This window comes from Macrobrachium nipponense, chromosome 4 (genome assembly GCF_015104395.2).
Source record: "Macrobrachium nipponense isolate FS-2020 chromosome 4, ASM1510439v2, whole genome shotgun sequence".
In the NCBI taxonomy this organism is placed as follows: domain Eukaryota; kingdom Metazoa; phylum Arthropoda; class Malacostraca; order Decapoda; family Palaemonidae; genus Macrobrachium; species Macrobrachium nipponense.
Window position 1 is genome coordinate 90,831,194 of NC_061100.1, and position 10,000 is coordinate 90,841,193.

At 37.2% G+C, this 10,000-nt stretch overlaps 1 protein-coding gene across 2 annotated transcripts in view; it reads right to left on the reverse strand.

Moving 5' to 3' along the window:
- LOC135211013 (glutamate receptor ionotropic, delta-2-like) overlaps positions 1–10,000 on the reverse strand; it is a 406,072-nt gene that overhangs the window by 4,619 nt on the left and 391,453 nt on the right. For both annotated transcript variants that reach the window (XM_064244029.1, XM_064244028.1), the window contains 3 exons: positions 8,710–8,910; positions 7,047–7,205; positions 5,949–6,132 (listed from right to left, as the gene is read on the reverse strand). In XM_064244029.1, coding sequence (XP_064100099.1) covers positions 5,949–6,132; positions 7,047–7,205; positions 8,710–8,910 — 544 coding nt within the window. The remainder of the gene's footprint in view (positions 1–5,948; positions 6,133–7,046; positions 7,206–8,709; positions 8,911–10,000) is intronic.

Sequence of the window (10,000 nt, forward strand, 5' to 3'; positions counted from 1 at the left end):
CACTTAAACTAGTGTTCTCCGTTTCTCTCTTGCATCCCATGTAACTTTACCCATATTTTCTTAACTTACAGGTGGCGTCACACAAATAGAATATTGGGAGGCCTAAAACGACCAACGTTAGCACAGTTATGGCATTCAAATGCTCATGATTTCAAAAGGCTTTCGATACAAGGAGGCTCACAAAAGGCACAACAGAAGTTCAGAAATTATGGAATACTTTAAATGCCAAAGTTTAATTATCCTTTCTGATGTATTTCAGGATGCAAGTCTCAATTACATTCTTTCTACAATTGTGTAACACCTAAACACAATCCATACTCTTTAAAAAATAAGGAAAATTCTTATGTAAAATATATTCAAATGATTGAAAATACACATTTTCAGATTCAACCAACCTTAAAAACTCAATGCAACCGCTAATATGTTTATTATTAATCCCAAATCTCATCCTAAATTACTCTTCGTGTTACTTACAATAAACGAACTGCATTTACGTATACCTAATGAAAATATTGCCTTTAAAAAAGTTATAATGGTTGAATAACATTCTTACGTTGCGTGTTTAAAAAAAGCGACAAAATCTTTATATTTATTACCTAACAAAAACTATAACTTTGCACATTCACATTCAGAGAATACACCCTCTGAAAGAAGCACCATATAGCATAAAGTGAAAGATCCAACCACGCCTTCTGAGTTAAGACATTTCATACTGCAGGACAAAGCATCGCAGTCTTCTCATCATAAAACAGCGAAAGGAAACGAAAACAGAGGAGTAAATTCCTCAGAGATCACTCGAGGGCAGAAAATGTTCCAATTGTCACAAGAAGCAATGATTATCGTTATTCGCATGGGAAACCATTGAAACTGAATATGCGATGAGCTTTCTACTCAGCGAGTTACTTCATTAGTTTTATGTGGGTGTAATACTGTTATCAATGAACACACTGTCTCGTTACTATTCTAATTATACTTCCATGCAATGGGGTACAATTTCTATTCAGAATGAAAGACTGCTGAGCAAACAGTGAATTAATTTCTAACTCCACCCCTCCATCGTCAATAGTTTCCATTAATACGCATAACAATGCAATACAAGAATTGTTACAGAAAAAAGCTTAGGTACCCTTTAGCTCACCTGCCAGACCAAAAGCCACTGCTCGTTCCTCCATCCTGCTCTAGCCACCCTCTACACCGAGGAAACAAGATTGCCAAGGTCCAAGATAACGAATCTATTTGCGTCATCAACTCTACAGCTGAAACTATTTTCATGTTTCTCACTTCCTAATCAACTGCTTTTACGTGTTTGCCAGTACTGGGTTTCTTCAGAAAAGAATGGGCAACGAAAGATAAGAAAAGAAGAAAATGCTAACAGGACAGAGGTTCAGTTATATCAAGTGCTCGAAAGCGTTCTCTTCCCTCCTCGATTCGTTGTGGGGCCGGATGGGGCAAATCAAAGTGTGACATTATGGCAGCGACTCTGAGCCAGCCAGGAAGTGGCGGGTGGATAAATCAATCAAGATGTTCGACGCATTTTTTGCCTATAAGTATGCTTTAGGATCCGAGGAATGTTACATCGATCATATTCAATCTTGATAGATTTCCTATCTGATAAGATGTAGTTGACAGGTTTTACTGATAGCTTTGTTACATTTCTATGCCATGACAACTGTGAATCATCTTCAGGATTACCTGAGAAATACTACCTTGCAGTGGTGAAAATAAAGAATGACTTTAGTGGAACAAATAAAGTCTTAAATTAATTAAGAGAATAAAAAAATAACTCACTGGCAACAGAATAATAATAGTAATACACCTTTTTATGCACTTAAATTTATGTATCATTAATAAAATTTCAGATTTGAAAACAACGAGAGCTGTGAAAACAAAAAATAAAACGTACTACAGAACGAGTTTGATATAAGAACTACCATCCAAGTACTACGAAAAAGCTTAAAATGACAGTAACTCAAGAAAATAAACAAGTTATGACTTGTTCTGGTAAAATAATGATAGTGCTTCTTATATCAAACCAACACAGAAACTATATCGTACACATATCTCTAACTATATTTCATTCCCTAATAAATTTCACAGGATGAAGAAATACATTACTTGTTAAAACCTTGAAACTATAATTTCATCAATACCTTCCATACACATTTACAAACACTTTCACGCCTGACAAACACGAATTTCTTTACGCTGGAAAGATGAACTCATACAATGGCAACAAATGGCCACACCTTGTTAAGAAAGCCAACTTGAACAACCTTACGCATACCACAAGTCTTGAAAATTCATCCTGCAAAAACTCCAGACAGAGGGAAAAGGGCTTCCTCATAGAGGCACTAGTAAAGCAAGGCAAACTCAAGTACAGTGAAGTCAGGGGACCTAAAAGGTCTTGGCCAAACAAAAAATGAATTGTTACATACGCAGCGAAATTCTCAGGCAGCATTCCCTTGGCATATTACTGCATTACAAGGGAAGGGATGAACTGGTAATTTCCAGCATTTTGTTCCCTATGAACCAAACTCCAAAAGATGCCAAGTCTCCCTTACATTTTGCATTTATACCTATAAACATAAATGTGAGTGTGTGTCCAAAGTTTCAAGGGGGGGGGGGGGTGAGAAGGCTGGGCAATGAGAGATTGGCAGAACACTGCTGGCAGAGTAGTGTTAATAATACTGCTTACAGATTTCAGCATGCAGAAAAGTTAAGAGGAGGAGGTGGGATTTCTGGGTGGGTGGGCGGGGGGGGGGGGGGGGGGGGGCTAGGAAGGCTATGTGTAATGTCACTTTGTCACTCATAACTGGTTGATACAGATACATCATCAGTTCAATTTGCATGGCAGTAAATGGTCATCCACTCAAGTGCTTTATGATTCCCAATACAGCTTTGTCCAGTTTTGCATCCATTCTCATTATTCATGCTCTCAGCAGTTACTACTGTGATTGTGTCATGATGTCATGATGCATTCCCCTAATTCAGTCACTTTGTTGCAGTGTCTGGAGCACTGAAAATGCTATTATTGTTGTACATTATTTGTAAGGCTCCATCTCATCCTAAATGGTCGAGGAAGCGTTGACCATTTAGAAGAAGCTTGAAATTGTACTAATAATGGAGGAGAACAGAATTACCCAGTTCATTTGCAGGATATAAAGTAAGCCAAAGACAAGCTGAAGAACTATGTGACAGACTTTTAGAAGAAAATACAAAAAAGGCCAAGCCCACAAAGTGATGGCAAAAGAGGTTGAACAGTTGACCATGATCTGGTTTCACCAGCAAAGGACAGCTGCCATGGATGTGGACTGTGCTAAGTTGAAGGCAGCAGCTACGAAGTTCACAGGCTTGCATTGAGTAGTGGACTTTCATAAGGCTGATGGTTGGTAGCTTCAGTTCAAGATTCGACATGGGCTGGCTAACAAGAAGATTCATGTTGAAACTTTGGATGCTTCAGAGGAGGGAAAAGAGAAATGTCACCAGATGATGCAAGACTTGATGAAAAGAGGCCTTGTTTTGGGTTATATCTACAAAGTTTACAAAATTGATCTATTCTATCGCTCTTTATCGACTAACACCTTGGCTGGTGAAAAAGAAAAGAATGTACCCATTCAAAAGTTTGTCAAACAACTCATGTCTACTTCCTTATGTGCCAATGCTTCTGGTAGCCATCATTGTAAACCAGTTGTAGTTGGCCAAGCAAAGCAACAAGTGCTTTGCATAGGTTAATGGATAAGATACCAGTGATTTGGTATCATATGGCAAAGGCTTCATTCACCTCCATGATCATCTCTGATTGGTCCCATAATCACTATTGTAAGAAGGTTGTACACCATAAGATAAGATCTTGTCATTGTTGGAGACTGGGTAAAAGCTTTGCTTCTCTTGGACAACACACCTGTGCATCCTACCACAACCCAGTTAGTTGGTGACAAAGGTTGTATAGTCATGTTTTTGTCTACTAATTTGACAGCATTCATTCATCCAGTGGACCTAGACATTATTGTTTTAACAGAACTGCTATACTACAGGAAGTTCCTGGAGAAGATGGTGGTGGTGTTCAAGGATGAGGAGAAGAAGAAGTAAGGCTGGGATCAATTAGGGGAATGGAAACTGAAGAATCTTTGAAGGTACTCAACGAAGTCTGCTATCTACAAATTTGCATATGCTTAAAAGAAATCCCTGTACAGACCCTTGGGCACTTTTGGAAACATATCCTGAAGTAAGAGGAGGGCACGATGGAGTTCAATGGATTGGAAGTCGATGGCTTCCAAGCCACACTCATGAAGTGATCAGATGAGATTTCCAAGGATGATGTATGGGAGTAGTTGGACAATGAAGGTGGCAACCTTGTCTTCCAACTTTTGTTTGATAGTGAAATAGATGCTGCAGTTGATGCTGGTGAAAAGAAAGCCCTGAAGAATATGATAATGATGATGATGTCAGAGTTGCTTCATAACCATTGTCCACGTACAAGCATATTTGGATGGTCTTTGATAACATTGTTTATCAACATAATGGAGAACCCCAGGGCATTGGACTTACCTGAAAAAGTTCAAGAGATGCAACAGATGGTGACTGTGAAGCAGAATTGTTGCTCATATGGTCAGAGTACCATCAATAGTTTCCTCAGATCCCAAACCCCTGTTCACCCATGCCCGTTACCATCTACATCTTTGGTAACTCAATTGTTCAGCACAGAAATGCAGGTGAGCACAATGGCTCCCATTATTGTGCAAGGTTCCTTTAACCAAGAATCTGATGTGCCACTGCCACATTTTGATGAACGCAACCCTACAGGCACCTCTACGCCTTTTTCAGCCAGTTTGTCACTTAATGTCTCCTATGAGTCACAGAAGGCAGAAGGTTCAGTTTCAACAGTGCACACTGGCAAGTAAGAACAATATATTTTATTGTAATTTTTAAGTTATATCTTAAGTTTTAAGGTATTCTTGAATGTTAGCATTCAGGCAAAATAAGAAAAGCAAAGTGAAACCCATGTATTGTGATAGTGTCCTGTATGTACAGTATACCTACAGTATTGTGTTGTGTACAAGAGAGAGAAAAAACATGTAAATAATGCGCCAGTTTCTTCAGTGCATTCGAGTTTTCTGTACAACATGTAATGCTGTATAAGCCAATATTGATAAGCGGCAGCTCTCCAGTTCCTCACCAGATGTGGTAGAGTGAGGGTGCGTCCTATGATTCTGGAAAGTGCTGCCAAATACATGATCCATGGTCAACTTTAACCTTACAAATAAAATAAAAACTACTGAGGATATAAGGCTGCAATTTGGTAGGTTTCATGATTGGAGGGTGGATGATCAAAATACCAATTAGCAGCCCTCTAGCCTCTGTAGTATTTTAGATCTCAGGGTGGACAGAAGGATGGACAGACAAAGCCAGCACAATAGTTTTCTTTTACAGACAACTAAAAAGGGTCACTTCTTGTTTGTCTTGTTTAAAAGTTACTGTTTACAGTAATGTGTTTCGGCAAAATATATAAAACAAGGTGATACTCGTGTTATACTGCAGAGTACCACACATTACAGTACACCTACTGAAATGTGTACTGTGTATGAGTTAAAAAAAAAAAAGGATTTGCTTTTCTTTGTACGGTGTTTATACTGTAAACATTGTTACAAATGTGGAAACATGAGATGGGAATTTGGTTTTTGCAGTAAGATTTTAGTTTAAAGTATCTAAGCATATTAAGTGTGTATGATTCCACAAGTGTTGACAAGGTATGGCGAGTAAGAGTATGAAATTGCTGTGAAACATCCCTTTTTTTTTACTACATACGGGAATTTCCATGATCCGCAAGGGCCTTGGCTCTGTTCAAGCGGATACGGGAGAGATCACTTTATTAAGATCGAGCATGGCAAAGAGGAAAAATCCCGGCCAATGAGGATACATTTGTTATTACTTCTAAGGAGGTGACTTACCTGAAACAGGTTTGAGGGTGCTACCCTGTTTCATCATGGCTCCGTAGACAAACCATACGCACTGGTCAAATGGAAAGATCCTTGTAAGAGTAGGATCTCCTCTGCACAGTCTCACTCGGATCACTATGATAAAATATATAAGAGGTCCCATTGCTGCTGTTGATCCTATGATCCAGAACCAAACCTACAAGAGCAAAAATCCTCTGACAATCTTCCGACCTGAAAGTAAGCTATGACGATGAACCAAATGCCAATGTGATAGGTAAACATCAGAAGGATTAATTCAATAAGATAAGGGTAATCAGTCATAGGAAATATTGTGACCCTTAGGATACATCATGTCAGCTAGCATTTCCCTGCTTCAACAGATGTGTGATGTTTGTAGTGAATGTACTGAGAATTCATTTTGGCTATTTAAGAATCAATCAGCTGTTCCAAGAACAGAAGGAATGCAATTCAAGTTTTATAAGCTTAAGACAAAAAATTACGATACACGTTAAGGAAATAAACATCGTTCAAAACCGAATGTAAACAACATTAAACGGAAATATGTACAACTATAATACCGAATGAAAAAAAATCAATATCGCATTGGTGATGTGAACGTTAGACTTAAATGCAATTTACACGTATAACATGCTGCCTGTGATTCCTTTGCCCTAACATTATTTTTTTTAGCATACGTGTTTTTACTGTAAAACTACGAGTGGCTTTCCCCCTCTTACCATCTCTTTTTAAAGAAAAGTTTGTAAGAACGTCAGTGCGAGGTAAGCCAGCACAACCTTTTTATAATACTATACTAATAAAAACTGTTTTAAATAGAGAAACATATCCAGTTATGTATGGGTGCATATAAATAAAAATAAATCTCTAAAGAGAGCTATCGGGAATATATGTATCCATACATAACAGTGGATTTATATCTCCAAAAATAAATGTTTCTGTTAAATGTGCAATGTCTATGAGATTCTGACCAATTCTCTTTTCTGCAGAAAGTATCACAAAAGTTGGGTTACACAGCTTCGTATAGGTACCACAGAGAACAAACTTTAAGCTCCCTATAAGCGAAATCATTACCAATGTCTCGGATCAACTAACATCTTTCTTAAAAGGGCTCAGAAGGGCATCTGGTTTCGGAGTGTACTCAGGTCTCTTGACCAAAATCCCGAAGGACGTCGTCCCGAGGAGCATAGAGAATTCGAAGTGCTTCTGACGCTCTTCAGAGTATGTCACCGGTAGAACAGTTAACTCGGCTTCCTGAAATGTTACGTCATAGTGATACGAACAATAGAAGGAAAGTATAAACATTAACAAAATTAGATCAATAAAACTCAAAAGCTTTTTCCGGCTATGCGTATTACTAGCTTCAGCAAAAAATTTTGAGACAAATGAAATAAATACGCTTGCGCAAAAATGTGCATATTTGTTTTTTCATAAGAATGACTAATCTCTTACGGAGAAACAGACTACCAAATTTAGAATCTCATCCTTAGGAAAAACTTTCAAAGGTGCCCTCCTCACGACGGACAATTTGGTAATTAAAAGAAAATTAAACCTGGGGTTGCAAAAGTTAGTGCACTCGAAAAAAGTTTACCGAGTATGATTTATGGCAGATAAATCTTTTAGGAAAATAAACTGCTGCATACACAGATTAGTCCTAAAAGGGACCTTTGACCTTGGATTCTACAGTGAGTTAAAAGTACATGAACGATACAGAAGGAAATGCCAAAAGAATTCTGAGAGCATGACTGTTGGCACGACTGAGTTTAGACTTCCTCGTAATCAGGTATTGTTCGTAAAGCCTCATATATTTAGAAGTGATAAACTCAGTCCAAGCTGCTTTAGGTTATTTGTAGTCCCCATACTGGAATACTGTTCTCCGGTGTGGATGTCTGTTTCTGTTAGAGATTTATCTCTTTTAGATAAGAGTATTTCGTGGTGGTAGGTTTGTTTCCTAACAGTAGAAGTTATGACTTAGACTATCGACGCATGGTCTCTTGTTTGTTAATTTTTCATAAGTTGTATTTTAACAGTCTTTCCCATTCACAATTGATCCCTGATGCTCTTTCTTTGCCGAGAGAGAGCAACCAGATTCGCTGAACAGCAGCACCAATATGCTGTGAATGAACCTCGCTGTCGAACTTCTTAGTTCCAGAGGTCATTTATTCCTCGCACCCTTTGACTGTGGAACAGTTGGAACTTCAGATGTTCCAGCGAAATTGCAATGCGTTATTACCCTAATGCTATTAATTTCTTTTTTTTAATATGTGGGATCTCTTTCTCTATTTACCTTTACTTCCTCTTACTTCCTAATAAAATGAATACCATATTCTTTGAAAGCTTGAATTTCAAGTCAAACGCCACTGTGGGCTTGTTCCATGTGATTAGGGTTCATATAATGAATAATAATAACAATATGCTTCTTAAGCTATACTCTGGATGATAAATGACATAATAATAAATTTACGAATTAGCTGTTCCCAATTTTTCAGCTCTCATATTAATATTAACTATTCCATCCACCTCTTTTCAATTATTCTCATCTCTTGACCCATAATCACACTTTCAAATTTATCTTCTTACAAACACTTTTGAACTCTTTCACGAAACTTTGAGTTTCCCTTCTCTGTACCCAGTCAGCACTGCATCACCTCCAAACACTAACCACATCATGCTCCTTTCACACATATTTTGCTTGTCATCCAACAACTTTCGTTGTACTGTATAGTCATATCACACTTTCTTAGTAATTGTATTTTACCGTGGAGTATAAGAGTTGTAAGGCGCCTTGCCATTGTCCTTTGTCGTCTTTTAAACCAACGACATCCTGTTTGGCAACCAAAGGGACTGGAGTGAAATTGAAGTGAGAGGCCAAAGCATTCATCAGATCCCAGCTCATCCCTTTACCGCGGACGTTGTTAGGGTCACCATCCTCATACAAGATGTCCAAGAAAGGAGGAAGCTGAAAGAAAACACAGTATTGGCATAGGTGGTTTACAGTTCCTATATGTCTATCATCATTTGACAAAGTGACTGATTAGACTTTACTTTTCAGACAAATCTGCGCTAAAATAACTCTACATTGTCAGGGTTTATTGTATTAATCCTCACCGCTCACCCATGACCTTAATTCTGCAAAAATAAAAAAAATTGATATATCTGTATTAAAGTTTCAAAGAAGTTTTCTACGTGTATTTCTAGTGATGCATATCATTTACAAAAACCCCTACCAACTCCTCTCAAAAGAGCATTCTACTATCCATGTTGCATGCAGCACCATTATGCTTCTTGCAAAAGTAAATAACTTGGACCATTTCCTTCCAACAAAATGTATTTGTGCAACATGAATCCTGATGGCAGCATCTTTTAGTATGAAGATGAGGATTATGGTTCGGTCACTGGAAGGAGCGTCATTATTGGATCATGCTTGCCAAATAAGAAGTCATCGTCTCTTAAGACCTCTCCACACTAGGAAACATTGTTTGGAAACAAATGTTTGCACACTGTTTGCAAACACTTTTGACCGTATACTTGTTTCCCATCCAGAATGCTAAACATTTAGAGTTTCTATGAGTATATGTATATATACACGTATAAGTATTGTATAATATATAAATGTATAATGTATGTATGCATGTTAATATAGTAAATGTATGATGTATGTATGTATGTATGTATGTATGTATGTATGTATGTATGTAATATATATATTATTATATATATATATTATATATATATATATATATATAACTATATATAACATTCACGAGTTATATGTGTGTGTATATATATATAACATATTCATCATATATCTAAATACATACATGTTATACACTTATACGTACGTACTTATAAATTTGTATATATAGATATATCTATATATATATATATATATATATATACACACCAGTATGTGCGTATACGCAAGTACATATCATATTTACATATGTAGATGTCCATATGTATATATTTATATTTACACATACACCTATACAGGTGTACATATGTATGTGTACACATGCTCATGTGTGTGTGTGTGTGTGACACTTCTT